The sequence below is a fragment of the Tinamus guttatus genome, unplaced genomic scaffold (genome assembly GCF_059628265.1).
Source record: "Tinamus guttatus ecotype Peru unplaced genomic scaffold, ASM5962826v1 Tinamus_guttatus_pri_ptg000355l, whole genome shotgun sequence".
Taxonomy (NCBI): Eukaryota; Metazoa; Chordata; class Aves; order Tinamiformes; family Tinamidae; genus Tinamus; species Tinamus guttatus.
In genome coordinates, this window is record NW_028288889.1 from 1,784,866 (window position 1) to 1,807,542 (window position 22,677).

Below are 22,677 nucleotides of genomic sequence, written 5' to 3' on the forward strand. Positions count from 1 at the left end.
CTTTTTTTTCATGTAGATGGATTTCCTCTAAGTGTTTTATATGCAGGAAAAAAAAAACATGTTAGTTAGAACTAGTTACTAATGACAAAGCTGAAAAAAAAATGCTTTGGAATACCCTTGTACATTCAGTTTCACAGTCTGCTGCTTTGAATTTGAATGAAATTATGCTATTTGGATACTTAGAGTATCGTAATGCAAATGGTAGGATCTGAGGAAAGACATGTAAGATTCTTAATAATTCTTCCAAAAAAAAGGAGACTACGCTTCTTTAAGCATCATCACATATAGAAAGAATATAGAAATACATTTCTGCATTGTGAATACAATTTTAAAATTTGGGCACTCAGAAGGCCTAAAGGCCTACGCAAACTAACGCTCCCCTGCAATATTGCAGCTCTATCAGAGAGCCACTGGAGTCAGTTAAAAAGGAATAAAAGCATGCTAATGATCAAAACCTTGAAGTCATTTAAGCAAAAGTGTTCCTGCTTGTGTGAGCAGGTTCCAAAACATGAGTAATCTTTGAGGGGACAGTTCCTCTGCAAAATTGTTGAAAATGCTGTGCAGATTTTAGCACCTTTATCCCTACACTCTAATTATATGAATGTGGGGTGCTCTTAAGCTAATGTGCTTTTCTGAGAGACTAATGTTGTTCAAATATACTCAGAAACAAGCTAGGCAAAAGCTTTGCAGTGCACTGTGCGGACTTACTAATTTAGATCTTCTCAAACTGCCTCTGTGATGCATCTTAAAGTATAGATATAGTCTCCGATAGTCAACAGGTCAGCTCTCTTTTTAAATACAGATTCCTAGTTAACTTATTCTAGTGTCCCTTATTGTCAGGCCTTCATTGATCGGTTTACTACAGAATTTCCCTGCTTAAAAAGGATTTTTTAGAACATATTTCTTTACATATTTCTGTTGTTATATGCCATCTGCAACTTTTGCATTAGTAAGTATTTTCATATATAATTTAAAAAGAATCTTTGCTCTCTCCTTTTTTTTTTCCTCCCATCCCCTCCACTCCTGCTCTTTCTATTTTTCTCTCTTTGGGCTTTTAGTCAGTGAGATAATGATTCGTTCCTTTTTAAGTGGAATGCATTTGATTTGGATATAACTTAAAACAAACCTGAATACATTCCAGAGTGCCTTTTGTTGTCGCCTTTAAATGGATTTTTGAGTTAATCCTTTTGAATTAATTATTTTCAAAGAACTTTGAGGCTTCTAAGCATCAACAATAAAAATAGCTTTAGCCCTGGTAATGTTTAGAAAAATCACAAACCTTAATTGGTTATTAGTGGTATTATAATTGGTATTGTTAAGCAGCTCCTGGACCTTGAGCATTGTCCTTAATTAGAGGCAGGAGTGTCGCCTTTCCCTGGAGATTTCCTTATGAAAGTGTTTTTCTTAATAACATGGAGTTATCAGCTTTTGGCTGGCTTCTGGGTAGAAGCTCCCAAATGACGCTCCCTGATTTAGCTGCCTTCCTCATTTTAGCTAGAATTTCCAGACATGCTTTTCTTAATTACCTGAGCATTTACTTATTTTTTGTCTTCTAATAAATAATTTTTTGTCTTCTTTTTGCACTACTTGTTTTACAGATAGTACTCTCAATTTTTCCTTACCACTTGGTGAAATACGACTCCTAAAGTCCAGAATTGTTTATCCCCTAAACATGATTGCTCTGCCATTGAGTCTAGAATGCCTTTATGGTATCTGCCACAAGCATCTGCTGATACGCATTCTTCTCTAGCAAATATTTTGTCCAAAACCAAAGGACACACTCCTTCTGTCTTGCTTTTCTCCCCCTTCTCATTGCTAGTTCTTTTTTACTCCGTTTCAAGCTTCTTCATTTATTTGTTTCGTAATATCTTCAAATCCACTTGTTTCTGTTATCATGTGCTGTTTTAATATATCTCACTCTTTAATAATAATGCTACTTCCTTTTGTCCAAAATCTGCTTCCAGTTCCATCTCTCAACTTTTTATCCCCATGTTACGAGAAGTGGCTGTCCAGTGTCAGTGTCTTAACTCCATCATCTTCAACACTGTTTCCTGTAACTTTTCTCTACCCTGCTTTTCTCCTTCAACTTCAAGAAAACTAGATCTAGGAGCTAGTTTGTTCATTTGGTCCATCGTTCTTCATATATATTGGTTAAATGCTGGTACTAACTCTTGTCTTTTAGCATTTTTGTCCTCTTTGGCCACTATTTTCCAGATTTGTTCTGCTCTATTATGGTTTCTAAAATATTTCTATAATCCTTTATTACAATTTGTTTATTTATTTATTTTACCATGGACTTAATTTTACTGATTGTCTACTGCTTCTGAATGTTTTTCCTCACCATATTCCTCATGAGAATTTGTAATTCTCATATGCTATGCCCTTGATTTCCTACCAGCAAATGCTGAGGTGTGTAATCTACCTTTTAAAAAATATTGTTTTTTCTTTCCTTCCTTAAACTTTATTTCATTTTCTGAATATGTATGAGTTTCAACACTCTTGATTAAAGTAAACATCTACTCATTATACGTACAATTTAGCATATTTTAACATACCACTTTTATTAAGGAGAATTTCCATCATTTTATATACACCCAATGCAGTGGAATATTAATTTTGGAAAGAGCAAAGTAGAGTTCAGAATCTGAATATTAAGCAAAATAGGAGATGCTAACAGTGGGAGGGTGATATTGAATAACATATGAAGATAGGGAACTTCCATGTGTAAGATAATTGAAGGCAAAAAAAAACCCAAACAAACAGGTAATCAAGACAAAGGCAGGAGAAAAAGGAGGTGAATTCCGAGAGGTCCAGTAGGAAGATGATGGCTGGTTAGAGATGAATAGCAGTGACAGAGTCTTGCATACTTTTTACGTCAGGAGGAGGAGGAAATAATGAGTAAAGTCATTAGATTATCATATATAGTATATTGTATGGCATGTAGCTTTTGTTTGTAACTTAATAATATCTGGGAAGACAGAATATTCCTATGCCATCATTTAAAAGTCTAGCTATCCAATATATTTTTGATGTTGTGTGTGGATATTTAATTATTTAATGCTGAAACAGATGCTCTCCACAAAGAATTCTATTTTCAGAATTCTGAATAAGTAATATTGTTCTTTGCCCATTTTGTCTTAATGAAAAATATATGTTATGTTTTCAGTTAAATAAATGATGTACATTGCTTTCATAGCATGTTCAGTAGAGCCATGCATATGAAAACTTTTGAGATCTATGGGTCACATCATAGGTCCTTGTTGGCAGGTTCCTGACAATTCAGAGACATGCTTGGTATTTTTTCCAACCCTTCTAAATAGGTTAGAGTCTCATAGAGTCTCATGCTTGATTGAGTAGATATTATGTCCCTAATTGTTTTTACTGTATGACAAAGTACCGGTGGCCACTTATGTATCGTTTGATATACACAAGCACCTTTGAAAAACTGTCCCTTTATAAAAAAACTATTTATTTAACCAGTGTTCGGGGTCCTTCCCTTTAATATATACACTTAGGCAAAATTTGTTTATTTGTGTAGGCATGTTTATAAGCTCAAAGACTAGGAATAAAATAAGCATTAGTTTAAAGAAATCACCAATCTTGGTAACTGCTTAGGCAGGTAGGGGTTACAGGAGTGCAGAGTCTTCAATATTGCCTGGGGTATCTTAAAAACTGGCTAAAATCCCACCTGCTCTCTGGGAGACTCTGAATTCTGCCTGTGACATGGAAGCTGTTGTAAAGATTTTGGTCATATTTCTTATTTAATAAAAGAATGATTTTTTTCTCTGCAATATCCACAGTACAATTCAGCTCTATTCTGTATTCCTTTTTTTTTTCCAAGTAATTGTGCAGAAATAATCGTAGATAGCATAGGGAAACATACGCTGGAAATACATTTCATAGGAGATGGGGAAGCAGACGAAGTGTTAATGAAGTAGAAAGCAGCTAAAAAGGCAGTCTGCATGCCCACACCTGTGTGATTTTTCTATAAGAGCAAACAGTAGATTAATGCTAAGTGAATGGAAGAAATGTGAAGGCTGAGGCAGATTGAAGTTCCTAGAAGGACTGAAAGAAAAATAATTCAGGATTGTGTCTCTAACAGCTTGGAAGCCGCCAGGGTGATTTGGGCAAGATAAAGTACATATGCATTTATAAATGTTGTGAGGGTGGACAGTGCTATTTTGGAGTGTTCAGACTATAGGTCTGAAGGTCATGGAGATACATTTCATCCTACCACGAATATGGAAATCCTCTTACATGGCATAGGAAGAGGTAATTGAGGAAGTGATGTGCATGTGTTACATTATCTAGGTAGACAAACCTGGGCAAGCAGATAATTCTGGAGAAGAAATCATTGTTTTATGTTTTGGAATACTTTGTGTGAATATATTTAGTTTCCTAAACAAACAAACAAACAAAAACCAACAAGTACTTGTTGCAAATACCTGTAGAGTATTTATGGAACTAACTTGTGTAGAGCTGTAACACTGTATATCAGTAAGCAGTTTACTAGTTGTGAAGCACAAAAACAACAGGAAAATGCATATGACTATGCATATGATAGTGTAGTGAAACAATATAAAATGTATTTGTATAGCTTTATTTTTTCTAAGAAGATAACACAGTATTACTGTTTACACAATAGTCCAACTAACTAGACAAAAATGCATTTTAAATAGCTATCTAATATTTTCTTACCTGTTAAGTTTTGCAGTAAATTTTATGGTAGGATTAATTAACCTAAAGGAGAGCAAAATTCACAGTAAGAGCCTGATTTCACTTAATTCTTTTATTACTTAATATATAAAAAGTCTTAATGTCTGACTACTGGTAGTTTAATCATGGTAGTTGCTTCATTTTAATGAATTAACTTTAAATGCTTAATTTTATTTTGCATAATTTTAGGATCCTTTGCACTTAAAAGTGGTAATTCTAACTTTCATATATCTTCCAGGTGTGTTATAATAAGATAGGTCTAGATTATTTTTATCATGTAAAATCATTCCGCTACTGCCATAACTTTATGAAAGCTTTATCTGTTAGCTATCTTTGGTGGCCTTCACACAGTCACCCAATTTCTTTTGATACTCAAAAGTAGTAAGTTGTATGTTTTAAGCTTTTCTGACATTCATGCTAGAGACAGAAACCAAAATGCCTGGCAAATATTAAGAGCTCCAAAAACAACTCCATACAAAAAAAAAAAAAAAAAAAGTGCCAAGATTCTGCCCAGGCATGTGCCCAACAGCCACGACAGGTCATCTGCTTGTGTTTACAAGGCTAAAAGACAAACTCAGGCCCTTGACCTGTGAACTATAGGAATCAGTAAGGAAGATAGGGTCAAACTTAAAAAAATCAGCATAGTTAAAGATTGTCTTCACTATTATTTCAAAGTTAGTAGTAAATATTTCACTTAGAGCTTTGTCTGTCTTTTTGTAATGTTAGCCCCATATTTAGTGCCATTTTAAAAGGTGCATATTCTCACTTCCCTGATGAGGTTCTGAATCACAGCTAATTAACTGTCAGAAAAGCTTTGGAGATTTCTTTGTTTCTTATCTATTCAATTAGTTTGAAAAGCACCATTCATTTTCTGATTTTCTACTCCCATGTTTTTGCATTGTCCATGCTGCTGTATGCCTCAGTTTGGGGGTGCCTCCTTTTTATTTTTATTTATTTATTTATTTATTTGATAGAGATTACTTTCCCATTTACTTCATGGTACTCTTGTCCAGATGGTGCAATTGCTAGATTTAATAAGAAAGGATGAAAAGATAATTCCTGTACTGATGTAACTGGAAACCATATTTAGTGAGTGTAGTATTTAGAAAAAGAATGTATATAGGCTAATTTTTGTTTTTTACTTTTGTCTTCTATTGATAGAAAAGACTCTTATTGCCCTGTTGGTAGAAAGACTTGTTGGGGCACCTTGCTTTCACATCTGATGTGCTGGAGGGTGAAATAAGTGCATGTTTCTCTTACTTGCTTTTTTGTCTGCAATGATAGCGAAGACTGAAGGGATCAGCTGTGAAAACCTTGTTACTAACATGGGACTATTCAGGTTTGTTTCCTTATCTTTATAAACCTGTTTAGCTGACTCGGAACAGTTTTGTCTGATGAAGCAAAATCCAACCTGCTCCAGAAGAGACAGGCAGTTTCAAGCTGATATATTGCCCCAAATGTCATGGAGGATCCTATCTTTGCACCAGAAAGCAGAGTAAATCTTTGTGGCACATGGAGATAAAAAAATAAAGATATTTGGACTGTCAAAAATGAAATCACATAATGTATTTCATCGTGATGACTGCAAAGTAAGTAGTTTTATATCATGCGTGGACTGCTTTTGAAGCAGTTGGCTGTATTCAGGGCAGCAAGTGTAGCCTACCTGGCTCTGGATTCAGCGCTGGATTTGCCATTGCTTTCCATGTGTGCAGTTGTCCTCAGCATTTTTCTTTCTCCTTGATCTCCAGCCTGGACACACAATTTTAGAGAGCAGTCCTACACTCAGAGTAGGACTTTTTGCTCAGTACTCTCTACGGATCTTGGTAATCTTTTTAATGGATGATTCTTTGAAGGAAAAAGATGATTATGGACAATGGTAGCTGCAGGGTTCTTAGGAGATTTCAGTCGGGATGTATTTTCCTCATACTTTCCTAACTTTCCTCTCCAAGTTCTTGTGAAGAATTCCTGCTTACAAGAAATACTGTTGATTTGAATTGACAGGGAATCAGTGAATTCAACTTCTTAAGTTCTGTATTAGGAGGGATATTCCATAGCAGTATTCATGCCTCGGATCAAGAAACTCCAATATTACAGTAAATAATATCTTGCTCTTTTGGCCATTTATTCTACGTTTCCCTTCACACCTGAACACATACAACATGTAGCTTTATGATTCCCAAAAGCGCTAAGGCTATTTGGAGCACAGCATGAAATTGTCACCAACACGAACAAGGAACAATAGCTACATAATGGCAAGGCAGATGGAGTTGTTTTCCACTCTTCTAAACTGTAATGTTAAAAAGAACATCAGCTATTTTAGGACCAGGAATAGGCCATCTGCCCAAATTGCCTGCCCTTTCTGCTTTACCTTACTCCCACATTGCTGTTATTATTTTTATCTGAATGTCATTACATTTTTATGCCTTGTTTCCTTGCAGGATACTTCGTGTCGTTAACTGATTTGTTTTGAACTAGGGTTATCCTTAAGAATTCCAGGTCTTTTTAAAATATTTGCATTTTTCTTTTCAAATATTTTGCTTTGAAATATGATATTTGCTTGATAATTTTCTTAATAAGTAAGACAACATCTGTCCTTACTGGCAGTGTTGAAAATGATGTGCCAGTTCTGGCAACAACAATAGTGGGAAATAAACAAAGGACTAACAGGGATTATGGAAGGGAGAAGAGCTGAACATTTATATCAAGGCAGATAAAAGGACTTTGGAGAAAAATATGGCAAAAAAAAGAGTGTTAAAGTAATTGAGGCTAAAAGAAGAAAAACTTCAGCAAGCAAGAAAAGGATTTGTAAAAAATTTTTTAGCAGGAAGAGGAATGCCATTTGAAGGAGTAACTTTAAAGAGTGTTGATTCTCAGAGTTTGAATGTCTCCTTGGGAAAAACATTAAAAATAATTAAACATTTTACCAAAGAACTTTTAAAACCTGAGAATATTAGGTTCAGCAAATATTATGTATTATACAGGAGTATCAGCATTACATGCCAGGATTTCTTTTCAGGTATTTGTATTGATTCATATTATATAAATAATGTATTTTTTTCTATTGCAAAGATTTAGTTAATGAAAATGGAAGGTTTCCTCCCTAAATGCAGGTAGATGTTCATTGCTTGTATTTACAATTTTTCTTGGGTTTGAAAATAACCTGTCTTTTAAACATATTGTCCTGATTGTCTTATCCTTATATCTCTTATTAAAAATGTTCTGATTATAAGAATGAATTATTACTTAATGTAAAACAGAACAACAACATACAAGGATTCAATATTTGTATGTTATAGTCACTTATCATAAGGCTGGTTTTCATTAATCATTAGTAGTTCTATGGTGTACTTGTGCCATTACAAGCCTATACCTTTTGTTTCAGAATATGGAAGTGGTTTTAATCATGAGTAGGATTCAGTCTGGTTCTTTTCACATAATGGGAACACATTCACATAAAGAACAGTTGTGATCTTTTCACATAATGCAAGCATTCAAGAATTCCTTCTATTGAGCTCAAAATGATTAGCTCAGTTCTAACTCGTATAGCACAGTTCTTGATGGATCTGTATGGTCATATATTTTTAAATGCCAGTCATGCAGATCTCACCAGGTTTCAGTAATAACTCAGTTTAGTTTATCCATATAAATGAGTAATTGCATTTTTCTTGTTTAATATTCAGCTTCTAAAGTTGTCATATGGATAATTTAAGTTTCGTTTTTTCTTCACAGCCTTTGTCATCCTGTTTAATTTAGTTTTCAATGTCTTGATTTTGGGTTGAATGAAGTTCAGGTAACCCTTCTCTTTTGCTGTTGTAGCTTAACATCTACCTGAGTATCTAATTAGCACCTTTTCCTAGCAGATTGGTTCTGGCTGCTTCCAACGGTATTAAAATGGAAGCTATATAAATTATACAAACTTGTCTCCCAGGAGAGAGTGAACCAGTATTCCAGAAAGATGCTTTTTTTTGTTGTTGTTTTTTTTTTTTTTTCTTACTCACAGTTTATTCCAACATCTTCTTACTGTCACTTGTGGGATAGAAATGTGCTCTAAGAAGATCATTTGTGTAATTTTATCTATTGTTCTCATTTCAATCTTATGCAAGCTGTCTGTCTGCAAGCTACATTGTCATGAAGTATCATGACCTTTGGTAGGTAACACCAGTGAATTTTTTAGGCCAAATATCTTTCCAATCATCTTGTTTCTTACCTTTGCAAAAATAACATGCTGTTCTTAATCTATTTTGAAGCAGATTTGCTCTGTACTTTTAATTTCTCCTACAGATTGTACACTTTCTGTACAAGCATTTTTACTTTAATTACACAATTTCGTACAATTGAGAAGTTCCTTCTCTGATCAGAGGCACACTTCCACTCTACTCTTATGCTTTCAAGCCATTAATAAGAATTATTTTTTCCCTAGTGTGACAAAATGGTCCATTCCAAATTTTTGTCTCTAAATGCTCCTCATTTCTTCTGGTGCTGCCTAGTGTCTGATCACAAAATTAATTTTATGAGTGAATTCCAATAGTGAGGAAAGGATTTTTTTTATTTCCTTTTTAACCTAAAGTTTTAACTACTATTTGTAATTATGATTTCCTATCAGTCTGAAACAGAACCAGAAATGTATGGTAGCATCCAGGGTGTGTCAGTGGATGTGCATAACAGAATGACACTTCTAATGCTTTTACCAGGAAGCAAATGCTTAGTCTTGCAGTTGTTAGAACACTGTAATTTTCAGTCAAGTACCTGACTGACAGAATTGAAAAATTGAATCTAAAAGACCTTTAAGTCTATTTTAGGGTGTTGCCTAGCCAAACATTTCAAAAACTAATGCAGCCTGCTTCTCTTTTTCATTAGTAAAACGTTTCAGAGTAAGGTTTACTGTAAAATGCCAAGATAAAATTGATCCATTTATGACTTGCTGTTTTGTGATTTGAAAAAAAAATAAAATCAGTAAATAGTGTTTTTTTATGTGTTGGTTTCCTGAGAGGAACATATTCAATAAGAAGGAAACTCAGGTGTGTGACAATACTTTTATCTGTTTCTGTGGAAATTAATTGTAGCTAGTTGTCAGTGTGTGTTTCAGTTAAAGAGAGTAAACATTCCAGTTAATTAAGAAGAAAATAAAATTAAACTATGAGCTTTGAAGCAGCTATTAAAGCAGCAGAAAATTAAATTCAGATAATTAATCTGCAAAACTCATGATAAGTTTGTGCTATAAGTTTTGGTTATTTCGTAATAAAATAATCCTAGAGGAAACACAGTGAAAGCAAAATATTCAAGAGTTGTTTTCTGTATCATACCTGCCATCATCTTTTTAAATGTGGACATTTTGAGAGCCATATATTCCTAAATATCACCTTGAGTTATTCACTGTGCACTATAGAAAGTAAGCAATGTAACCTTGAAAACTCACTGGAGTCTTAACCAGTAAATGTATTACCCTGAATGTGTGTGTAAATATGAAGTAAACTGTTCATCCTGCGCAAAAAGGTTGCAAGTTCATTTTCTAAATTTGATTTCTGCTTCCTTCATGAGGTTTAAAAACAAAGGGGAATCTGTCATGAAGTCGTTGAGCTAATTTGAACCTGATTTTCCTAGAATAACTATGTCTCTCTACTCACAATTAGAGGTGTTTTCCAGAATTTTAAGGCTCTCACATTTATTTTTCCTTGCCTCCTTCTCTCGGAAGATACAGAAAATAGAAGTATATGGAAAGAGTAATTACGAAATATCAAGGTCTACAAGCAGTGTGCTTTGCTCTTGCTTTAGTAGATTTACTTCATTGTGCTATTTTGTATAATGAAGACTAGACTTTAGAATAAACTGAAATAAGTCTATTCTTTTTATCTAAAAATAGTTTATTCTTTTTGCAGTGAATGGGAGTTTGGTGATTTACGCAAAATGAAGAATTTACTCTGTGTTAATAAGACATTAAGACGCTTATCAACATCAGAATAAAATAATATTTCTGATATTAATAATATTTAAACTGTTATTGAAGGACTAAATTGAATTTAATAAAAGACAGAGAAAGTTTAGGCCTTTATCTTGTGGAGGAAAAGAACCCTTCTCCTATATGAGATTAGGGAGTGGTATCAGAGAGTTCTTCCAATTTTTTTTTTTTTTGGTACTACTTCACTGGGGAAGAAAAAAAAGAACAAAAGTGTGTTTAGAGATTTTGTTTTGTTTTGTTTACCCATAAGTCTACAATGTAAAGTATATTAATGTTCTCCAACATATTGAGGCTAAAAAGAGGACTTACTGCTTCCAAAGCACCTTCCATTCCTATACATGATTAAAAAAAAAATCCCACTGCTCATCCCCAAATCCTGTGGGAATTTTAACATGAAAAGCATCCCTGGGGCTAGCAGAGAGGTTTCAGAGATTTTTCAGACTATGTCAGGGTATCTATTTCTGTGTAGGTATTAAAGATTATATCTTGATGTGTATGGTAGGTGATTCAGAGTAGTGCCATTCTAAGCATGTGTTCTACAAGATGATATTCCTGTTTAGCAGATAAAGTAAATATATAAATAAATACAGATAAAATAAAAGATTGCAGCCTGGCTAACATGATGCTAACAGAACACAGGTATTTCATACACGAAAAAAAGGTGCATATAATAAAAAGATGAAACAAACATTCATTGGTCAATACTGAAATCTGATTTAAATATGGCTGCACCTCAAACATGCTTTTTCCTTTAACATGTTTTTGTGGTGAATAGAATTTGATTGAAACAAGTATCAGTAAACTTTCTTTCCTGTTAGATTCATGTAAAACTTCAATTTAAAGATTTGAAGAATAGTATAACATAGAATAACAAAGAATTGTAATGCCATTGGCATACACTTACATGAATAAATGGCTGCTAAGATTATCTTGAATGTGTTAGGAAGAATGTCTTTCAAAAGTTTAAATCTCATTCTGCATTTCATTTTGCAGATCCCTTGGTAAAAGCAAGAACTCTTTCAAGGTACATCCCTATTCTTATCATTCCAGCTGTTTCCTCCTCTGTCCCCACTTTACAGGCACTCTTACCGCGTATGAATTTATAGCAGTGAAGGCATCCATCCTTGCATAGATAAATAATATTATTCAATAAGTCATTAAAAATAAAGATTGTCACTCAAAATGCTTAATTACAGAAGGTGCATCTTTTTGGCTAGTTGATTACCAAAGATTTTTTTTCACTGAAAACAAAACCTCAGTGAACTATTTCAGAGATGGAGAAAGAAAGGCATGAGGTGACTCAAGGCCATGTGAGAAGAGAATCGCTAGGATACTTTAACAAAAGGCAATTACATTTTTCTTTTCAGGAGATGTAGGATATCATTCATGTCTGAGCAATTGGTAATAGAATAATAAATTTATTCCTAAAATGTAAGGTATATTTTCATTTGCTACTAGTATAAATTATAGCATGTTTCATATACTTGTGAAATGTGGAGCCAGGTATTCATTATTCTCTTTTGTTTCATTTTGTTTCTACTAATCATGTTTCGATCAGTCATTTATTTGCTTATTACATCTTGAAAGCTGAGGAGGTTCATAGACTTCATTTATAGACTTTACTTTTGTTGTTACCCAGAAAAAAACTTTAATATCAGCTAAATTGTTTGAACTGCCTGAGTGCAGCACTCTATGACTAACTTAAAATTCAGGCAGTACTGATAATAGGATTACCCTTTTGACTAAAGACTAAATATTGAGTTACATTGTCTAAGAATTACCTTTAGTTTTCAGGTTTCTGGAAGAGCACCAAACCAGCCCCCAAACTTGCAGATACCAGTATCTAATAGTCTATCTCCCTATCAGTCTGATATCTCATTCCCACCCTTCTTCTCTCTTTTTCCTCCTGCAACAAGCAACATATAAAGTACATTTATTATTTCCTAAATTTATGGGGAAATACTTTATAAAAGTACTTTTTTTGTTGTTTATTGAAGTTATACAGGCTAAAAAAATCCTATGCACTCAGATTGGTATTTCAGCAGGAGAACATGTAAGGAGATGCTTAATCAGACATTAAAATGAGTTTGTTTATTGTCAGACCAGAGTATTTTTTTAGAAACAAACAAGCCAAAAACTATTTTGATTTTAATCAAAAATGTATTTTCCTCATAAAAAATTTCACATACTCACTGTGTCTACTCTACAGAACTTGTCCATTTCATTACACCATGTGTCAATTCTAGTTTATCTGTTCACTGCAAAAACTCGTGGCTAGTGTGTGTATTACAGCACAGGAGGAGGTATTGCTCAGTTCCACTACTCTTATATAATAAAAAAAAAGAAAAATACAGAAAATGTTCTTGGCTATTTGCACTGTATTCCAGACTTAATAGTCTCATGAAAGTTCCAGAAAGTAGAGTTAATTGTATTTGGTTGGTAGAATACCCTTAGAAGCAAGTTAGTTAAGTTTCTTCTCTTAATGCTGATTCAGTACATATTCCCATTTCTTGGCACCAGCAAAGTCCAGGCATATAATTTCTAAGAGAATTTTTTTTTCTTTTTTTTTTTTTCTTTTTCTTTTTTTTTCTTGTGGCCTTTTTATTCAGCACAAATGAAGTCATGTGCTTTTTTATTTCAGCAATTAAGTTAATACAGTCACACATTTATGACATATTGGTTGGTACACCTATTACAGTTGCCTTTACTTCCAGGGCTGTGCTTTTTTCTTTGCCCATGTCCCAAAGACTGACTAGAGGAGGATAAAGCTCGTTGAGTGAAAAGGTTTGTTTCTTCAGATAATTTTTTAAATAGCTGTGGCCTACATCGTAGTTCATCTCTTGTGAGATGCCACTGTAGAGATACACCACAGAGATGATTCCCAGAAGAGCACCAAGGCAGGCGAGGAATCCTAGTACGTTGTTCTTTTCATAGTCTTTCACTGCAGTGTCGAGTCCTTTTGTGGTTACATTGACACATTGCTTCTTATTCTGTGGATAGATAGTGGGAATATCTATACAAATTTTGTATTCAGTCGATGGATTTAAGTGTGTAAGATTATAGACCTTTATGTCAGATGGAATTCGAGCACTCTGTGCAGCATGAGAGTTCTCTTTCAGGAAGGCTGTCCATCTAACGCTGGACTTGAAAATTTTAGAACTTGCTTTCCATGAAACTAAAACAGAATTAGACTTTATATCTTTTATTTTAATATGCAAAGATTCATTGCTGTCCTGAGGGAAAGAGCCATTCACTTTAATCATGATTGATTTTAAGTCTGCCCCTACTAAATTTGTCGCTATACATGTATATAAGCCACTTTCTTTTTGTGTTATGTCACTTATGTCCAGTGTTCCTTCAGAATGGATGTAGTATTTATTAGAAATGGTATTAGGCAAAAGTTTGTGTCCGGATGGTGTTATCCAGTAGATTTCAGGTTCTGGTTCTGCTGTTGCTCTGCAGTGTAAGGAAACATGGCTGCCAGATTTTACATCAAGAGTAGATGGAAAACTTTCAGGAGCTATCAGGGGAAGACAGATTTCCATCATTTCCCTGAAGTGTATCTGTCTCACATTCTGGCCTTGGAATTCAGGAGGGTCCACACAAAACAGTGACTCTGGTTCCATGAAGCGAATACTTGTTTTATTCATGTTAATCCAGCGGATGACACAATCGCATCTAATGGGATTGCTGTGTATACTAATTTCCTTCAGGTTAGGCAAGGACTCAATGGTGCTGCGGTACAGGGCACTCAGTGCATTACTGTTGAGCATGAGAGATTCCAGCCTGGGAAGTTTGCAGAATGCATTTGGATGAATATATGATAACCGGGGGTTGTTGGTTGCTTCTATTTTTCTTAAATCTGGTAAATTATCAACAGCGAGGCTATCTATCGAAATCAGTTCAGGCATGTTATTAATTCCTAACTCTTTAAGGTGCAACATATTGCTAAAATCTCCTCTTCGTATTCTGTTAATGGGATTTTTATTTAAATCCAGAAATTTAAGGTTTGCAACCTTTTGAAGAGCAATGTGGGGCACTCTAACAAATCTGTTGTCATAAAATGATATACTTTCTAAATTGTCAAGGCCAACCAAAGCATTATCAGGTATTTCAGTGAGATTTATGCCTGCTAAAACTAAGCTTCGCAGATTGATCAGAGGCTTAAAGTTAAGATCTTCGATTCTGATTATTGGATTTTCTCCAATCATGAGAATCTCAAGATTAGGAATAGCTTCAAACCACTTACTGTTGATCATTTGCAGGCTATTTGAATTGAGATGAAGTCTGAGAAGATTTTTGAGGCCTCTGAAAGCTCCCGGTGCAATCACAGAAAGCAGGTTATGATTAATATAGAGCTCTTGTAAATTGTGGAGTCCAGAGAGACATTCTTCAGGGAGTTCAGTAAGTTTGTTTTCCTCAAGGTACACTGAAAGCAGATGTGGTATTTTTCTAAGATTTATACTGGTCACTGAAGATAAATTATTTTGAGATAAATCCAGACCAGTTAAATTCACTGGCAGGTCTACTGATTGTTCAATTTTTGCAATATTATTAGTCTGTAGAAGTAGAACCTGTGTGTCAGCGGGCAGTCTGGCTGGAAAATTAGAAAGACCTAAATCATTACAGTCCACTGTTGGTGCCTCCATATACACAGACCTGGGGGTGAACCAAGGTCTGATCTCGCATATACATGACTCTGGGCAGTCTACTTTTCTTCCTACAACTTGTAGTAGTGCAGTGATAACTAGGCCAAGTAGAAAATTAATTTTGAGTTGCATGTCCTTCATCTTAGCTCAAATGTTGATAAAAGTATCAGGTTCCTTACTATTCCACAATGATTGTTTTGGAATTCAGTATGACCTGGTCAGTAGATAGAACACAGTTGCATTTGCAAGTGACAAACGCCAAAGACTTTCCTCTTGAGAATAAGTGATAATTTTGCAACCAACTTGTCCAGTAGTAAGAGGCATTTTGTGGAAATGAAGGTCAGTCTGTCCTTGATGGCATAAAATTGATAAGCTTTGTGAAGATGAAGCATGTATAGGTGGTCATAGGAGATTAAGCAATTCATTTATTTAGTAGTATTATCTTCAAATCCCATGATTGATTAGTGTTTGCAGGAGTGACAGGATGACCTAAAATGCAAGAAGAGGAAATAATTAGTATAAGAAACTATAAAGTTATAAATTAATTTAGCTATCTCTTGCTGTCTAATATTAATTATTGCAAGTGAAAAAAGAAAATGACTGTGGCGCCTAGAGTATTGTAGTGGTATCTAGATAGCATAAATGAAGTTAATATAGTAATATATCTTTAGACGTATAGCTTGTCACAAATCCAGTAGAGCATTGCTCTGCAGAACGGTGAAGATCCACAACGTATAAAATGGAATCTATCAGTAAGATTTCTCTATATATTTTATGCTCCTTTGGAGTATTTTCTTTTTTCTTACAGTTATCACTAGAAGCAGACTCAGTTATGTTGGCTTTGCTCAGTGTTTACATTTTCAAAATCCTGCAGAGCATGAATATTCAACTTTTGAACATGAAGTTTATAAAATATAAAGAACATAATTCATGTGTATTCAAAGGCAAGTGAACTGGATGGAGTAATGATTTTCTAAGGCAAACCTGTAAGATTTTTATACAAAAATATACAAGATTGATAATGCAGAGGTTTTATCTTTTTTCTCCCCCTTTGAAGTTGTTATTTAGGAAGAAAACTCACTTCTTATTAAAGAGAATTAAAAAGAAAAGTGTACATAATAAAGAGCCTATTGTCTTGGCATATTCAGTCAAATTACTGACTTGCGTGTTTTGGCATAGAAAGAAAAAGAAGCGCCAGTAGCAAGAAATAGTGGTAACATATGAATGTTTCTGGAGTGGTTAAAAAATAAAAGAAGCCATGTTAGACATTTGTGTTCTGGTCTGTAGCCATGTAAGTCTCTGAAGTCTGCTATGATGTTGTTGGTTTTCTTCATGACCCAAATGATCAAATGAACTGAAGGCATAGCATCTTGTAGGACACCCCATCAAACATATCCTTTCTTTAGATCTTTGCCATCTACTCACTTTTTCTGAGGCATAAAATCTTACCACAAGTATGCATTGTGTTATAAGCCACGTAAGTAAAAAGCTTCTTTCTTCACGTTGGAAACAGTGCACATTAATAGCTGTATTTCCTTCAGAGAGCTTTCTGCCTGTACACGGACTCTAACCAGAGAGCATCTCAGAAGTCTATCTTGACACACACTTAGGCCCTTTCTGTCTTTGCCTTTTGTATTAAAATTCACAATGACATTTGTTTACAAACTGTAAGATAAGCTTGATACTCCATTGACACTCATAAATAACTTTTCAGGTGTTGCTAATGTGAATTGACAGTATTGGTAAACACTTCAAGGAATTAAGTGTCAAGGATTAGAATTTTAGGTTTCCTTTCCAGGCTGAGGAGGAAGTGGACATACTTCTCAAATAGGCTTTCTTTATCAATTCAGAAGAAATATGTTGGAGCAGGTTGAGTGCCATATGATTTGGACCAGCTTGAGTATATTTGGCAAGTCTTTGAGGTTGCTGTATGTTATGTACATTTAAGGACATGTAATATTTTATTTTAACATATGAATGTATTATTAAAGTGAACAGAGAATGTGTGTGAAAAACATTCTGCTGTTCTGAAGATTAATAATATGTTTTTATGGAAATGGCCCAGTTTATACTGAAATGTGAAGAAATGCTGAGAGGAAATAATGACAATGTAATCTATTTCTTTGTTTTGGGAAAAGAAATGAACCTGAGGCCTGCAGGAAAATAAAGGTTTGCATGGACAGTGCCTATAACGTGTGCTTTATTAGCCAGCAGAGGCAGGGTGGTGTTTTAATATGCAGTACTGTCTGTTTTATTAGGATCTTTCTGTAGAAATCATTCTATGCCAAAAACACAGATATAATTTAGTATGTTGGCAGTAGAGGTTTTCTGGGAGTCATTTTTGAGTCCCGTTCTTGCTGTACTTTCTACAACACGTCCTGTTTTCTTCTGTTATTATATTTGGATTATATATTACAAATCTATCAGTAAGCATGACAAATACAAAATGCAAGCTTGTAATAATTGGAAGGTCATTGAAAACCTAAAGCGAATAATAAATTCACTGAGATGAGCATATTTATGTTTAGTATTTAGAGGCCACCAAGAGGCACAGAACTTATGCTCAGTAAGTTTATTGGTGATAATAGTTATTCAGTAGTTGTTTTATTATTGTTCTCCCATATAAGAATTTCTGTCCCAAAACTGTTTAGATCTTAGTGAACAAATTCTTTAATTTCTTCTGAAAGTCCATTTCAATTACTTGCAGTCTACATTACTGTCTTATGAAATATGATTCGTCTCTTCCTTTTAAAGTAATACCTCTTTCTTTAAAAAAAATAAAATAAAAGACACCCTACATTCTTGATGTGTGAGACTCTTGGCAGGCTAATTATCTCTTCTGCAGACAATAATTGGTGATTCTTAATTAGGTTTGTTTCATTTAGCACTATTGACAGCTGAAGCATTGGTTTACAAGAGGGTATCACCATTATTTGAGCTGGAAAAGACATTCAGGGAATGAATAAACTGAGCAACGTTTCTCATCACTGGAGCAACAGACAGCTAAGAACCAAGTCAGAGTGGGCAGAAAGGAAAAGAAACACGTCAGGTTTTGGCAATCTTTCTTTTCCACTTCAGCAGTTAGAGAGACAGTGATAAAACCTAAAAATGCAGCAGCTACACTGCAATGTGCCCTGCTGGCAATAAGGCAAACAGTTCACTTCACAAGGACCAATTTAGAGGTGGCAAGCATTTTCAAAACACAGCTGTTCGTACAAAGCTACCTTTCAAACACATCATCTGAAAGAGCCACTTCTCAATTCTTGTCATTAAAACCACTTTGAGCAATTCTGTGGACAGAAATCCTGGAAATGTCACTAACCAAAAAAAAAAAAAAAAAAGAGGATGCGACATTTCATACCTCACTTTATTACAGTTTCAGCACTTAGATATTTTTTAAAGAAGTAGTCATGGAGATACATAGACTTGCATTTCAACTTTTACTATCCTGCGGATTTTATAAGACGCTGGCTTCTTTCTTGTTTGCTCTATGATCAATAGCGGAAAAAAGTTTTCTTGAGATATTTTGTTATTACGGCACTATTGATTAAAGGACACAACAACTTATTTGTACTTGTCATATTTGACATATTTGAAGAATAGGTGCAAAAAATTGTTTTCTTTTTCTGTAAAAATGTAACTAGGAGTTTTTGTTGAAATGTGAACAAAAAGTTTGCGACTGAGAAAGAAGTACCAGTTAAAGCATAAAGAGATAATGTAACTTTATTTTTTGTTTTGAGAGAATCAATAAAATAAAATATTCCTAGAAGTTGTTCTAGATACTCTGATACAGTTGCCTGCAATTACGTAAGCTTTGTGAAAATGGAAGGGGTTTCTGCTCACTTTTGTAGTCTTTACATTCCACCCTTTGGAGCAGACGGTCATGGAGAAGCCTGTTTCTCATTAAAAACACACATTATCTGTTAACTGTAATATATTCTTAAACCATGAATAACGTTAAACCATGAATAAGCTTATTGGAAGTGCCTGTGTTTTTGTCAGTCTCAGTTCTGAGATGTTCAACTTGAGGAATTGAGAGCTGATAGTATCAGATAATAGTTGGAGCTTTAGACTCTTATGTTGGTAACCTTAAAAATGATGATCTAAAATTCCCGTTCATGTTTGAAAAGATTGACTAGGGCTTACTGTTGGGATGTTGATTAATTTTGAATGTCTACTTCTCTCTCTCTTTTTTTTTCTTACGATTGATTTGTAGAACTTTAGACTTGCACTGAATAGGAAAAAGTGCAGGATGTAAAGCACACAGCAAAGCATCTTATATTTAAGCCTGGAAACAATTTGCAGTGTATGTATAATTATTTCAGCATGTGGGATTTTATTTGTTTTGTGAACTTGTTATGTCTTTTCATTTTTTTCACTATTTGGAATGAATTTCCCCGGGGGAAAGCTAAAAGCTTAGAACGGTAAAATGAGAGTAAGAGGATAAATTCTCCCATTTTAGACCACTGCAAGACAAAAGTGTAAAGATTATATAGTTTACATGAAGTTATTTATGCTTGTGGACATAATGTACTCTGAGGTTTCTTTAATCTACAAGGTAGATTCAGAAAAATACTGTGATGAGCTAGATCTACATTCAGGAGAGCTACCCCTTCTCATTCACTAATTGAGTCTGGTCTGGTCCACTCTTGTTCATTATATGTTATTGTAAATTAATTGATATCAGAGGAATTATTACATGGGTACAATTTATCACTATAGCTCTATTCTTGTATTAATCAAAAATGATCATATTAAGAGTCAGTCAGTGCTTTTGAAAAGCATTGCAACATAACAATCTTTAAATACAATCTTCAAAATAGATATTATGTATTCATCAGAGTAAAATGCAAGCCAGAGGAATATTTACATTTGGTAGCTGATAATGTATTACATATGCATTTTTTAGAAAAACATTTCAAAGAACTTGAATAAGCCATTGATAAAGCCTTTTAAAAATGTGCAAGTGATATAGCACTTCTTTTCCTTAATCTCTTTTGAGGTGAATTAACCAGTGATGGACCACAGAATGGCAAATAGCTGTGGGAACACCTGTGTGTGAGGCAAGACTTTTGTCAGTCACAGTCACAGGGCTTGGTTGAAATACCATGGAATATTGGCACTATTATTAAAGTTGGCAGCAGAAGCAGCGCTGCATTGGAGCGCTAGCGATGGATGAGGATGGCACTGGTCTGAGCCCACAGTTTGTACAGGAAAAGGTGGTGATTTGGTAAAAAGGAGAGAAAAAAAAAAAGGAAGAGGCCATGATATTCTCAAACCTTCTCCCTGACTTTTTTCTTTTCCTATTACTGTAATAAAATAGCTTGCTATTGACACCCTGGATTAGTGTGCCAGGCTTTGATTTTAGATTCTCTGTCTGCAGATATCTTTCTCATATACTTTTAGCTCTTAATTGCATACTTCATAGCCAGGGTACACATCTGATCTTTTCACAAATGGCATAGCAAAAGAGAGGATGAAAAGTTTGTTAGCTGGCATTCAGTAAAAGAAATCTTCATTTCATTAATTACAAAGTTATATATATATTTTTTTTTTCTGCCAGTATGAACTGTACAGAATTATATGTAGGCTTTCTTTCTGAGTGAAGGTATATTAAGAAATTATAATAACAGGGCATGTTTCTTTACCAATCAATTCTGATTTATCAATTGTGTTCCAGTTTTTAGCAGGCATTCCAAGCTCATTTGCAGGAATTTTAATCTGTGACAGGCTATGCATAGGAATTTTATGTGCTTGAATATATTAGTCTATATAGTTGTAAAAATTTTGAAAGGAATCTGAAGTGTGATTTCTTATTTCTTCTTCAGAAATCATATTGAATGTATAATTCTGATATTTTTAGGTAAAATTTTACTCATTGCTCAAAGTAATAATTAATTGTTTTGATTGTTTCTAAATCAGTAGCTATGTGTACATGTTTTCTGGTTGTCAGAGGAAATAGCGAAAGATGAAAATGTTAAAAATAACTTTTCGAAATGCTTAGATCTTTGGCATCCTTGTCACACTTTTTATCCTGAGAAATGTTGCATTGTCTGACTTATCTATTGTCACCATTATCAGACAGTTATGTCAAAAAAAGTACTGCTGTGAGTTGAGAAAGTAATGTGTTCGTTTAATTTATATGTAGTCGTAGATATTCCGCTTCTTTTTGACAGCTGTCATGTTAGTGCTGGTGAAGCACGTTTTGGCAGTTACCTAGGCATATAGTTGGCAGGAAAGCAGTCACGTTTTGGATGTAGGTGATTGTACCCAGTTACCAGATGCTTCAAGCAGATGGCCAGAGCTAAAGATGAGTGAGACCAGTTTTGGCCTGATATTATGAGAAGCTACCAAACTGATTTGGGGGTGCATAATACTTTTGACTAGTACAGAAGCCTAGCCAAAATCACGCAGATCTTTTGGCAAAGTGTGCATTTTATGTTTTTTTTTTTTTCTTTTTTTTCTTTTTTTTCTTTTGGCTCTTGAATTTAAATGATAAACATGTGCCTAAAACATGGAAATAGATGTCTTCAGAGGGATAAAGATATTGGCTGTACTTACCAGCTAGTATTTAGTTGTGAATTTATTAGTTGGCTTTAATTTATGTTATTAGGGCAAGAAGGTAACAGCAAATAGGCTTAGTAGTAAACAAGATAATTTGGGGAATTACAATTTCTATTCTATACTTTTTTCTATAGAAAGATTCAGGTGTAAAAGGCAATAAAAGTTTTTATTTTTGATCCTCATTTATTTCTTCCTTCTTTAGTTTAAATCAGCATTGTTTACTTGTAGGCTGCTAATATTTAGTCTTTTCACACTGGTGTTCTTATTATTTGCTTTGGGAAATTGGCATGTTGAGGCAAATGCCCTTATACTTGAAGAAAATAAATAATCTCCAGTGTGCACTTTATTAAGTTTAAACTGGAGTAGCCTAAAAAATATAAACGGGCTTGGTGAATGCAATTGTATAAGGAATAGCAACATCCCGGTCATCACTTGCTGTATACGTTCGACATGCGGCATGGAATGTGTTTTAATAAGCATGAAAGGAAAGATCTTATTGCTTCTCGTTACAGTAACTGGACATTCCTAACTAAAAACAGTAGTAATTTTCGTTTTGCGGTGTAAAGAGTGAAAGAGACAATATTTTTTATGATACATATTTTCTGACTAAACTGCCTTAACTTTGTAATTGTGAATATAATTTTGAGTGATTACTTTTATCCTAAGCCACACAGGGAATGATGTTCACGATAGATTGTTCAACAGAAATGGATATATTTTTATAATCTTGCTTAAGGCAATGTTGAGAAATGGATGGATGAAAAAAACAATTTCAGGATACAAAAACTGACA

At 34.2% G+C, this 22,677-nt stretch overlaps 2 protein-coding genes across 3 annotated transcripts in view; one reads left to right on the forward strand and one right to left on the reverse strand.

Moving 5' to 3' along the window:
• Positions 1–22,677, forward strand: part of IMMP2L (inner mitochondrial membrane peptidase subunit 2) — a 436,842-nt gene that overhangs the window by 155,976 nt on the left and 258,189 nt on the right. The window lies entirely within an intron of this gene.
• LRRN3 (leucine rich repeat neuronal 3) overlaps positions 12,742–22,677 on the reverse strand; it is a 32,357-nt gene continuing 22,421 nt past the window's right edge. The window contains exon 2 of the mRNA XM_010215385.2: positions 12,742–15,810. Within this exon, the coding sequence (XP_010213687.2) occupies positions 13,339–15,462 (2,124 nt within the window). The 5' untranslated portion in view covers positions 15,463–15,810 and the 3' untranslated portion in view covers positions 12,742–13,338. The remainder of the gene's footprint in view (positions 15,811–22,677) is intronic.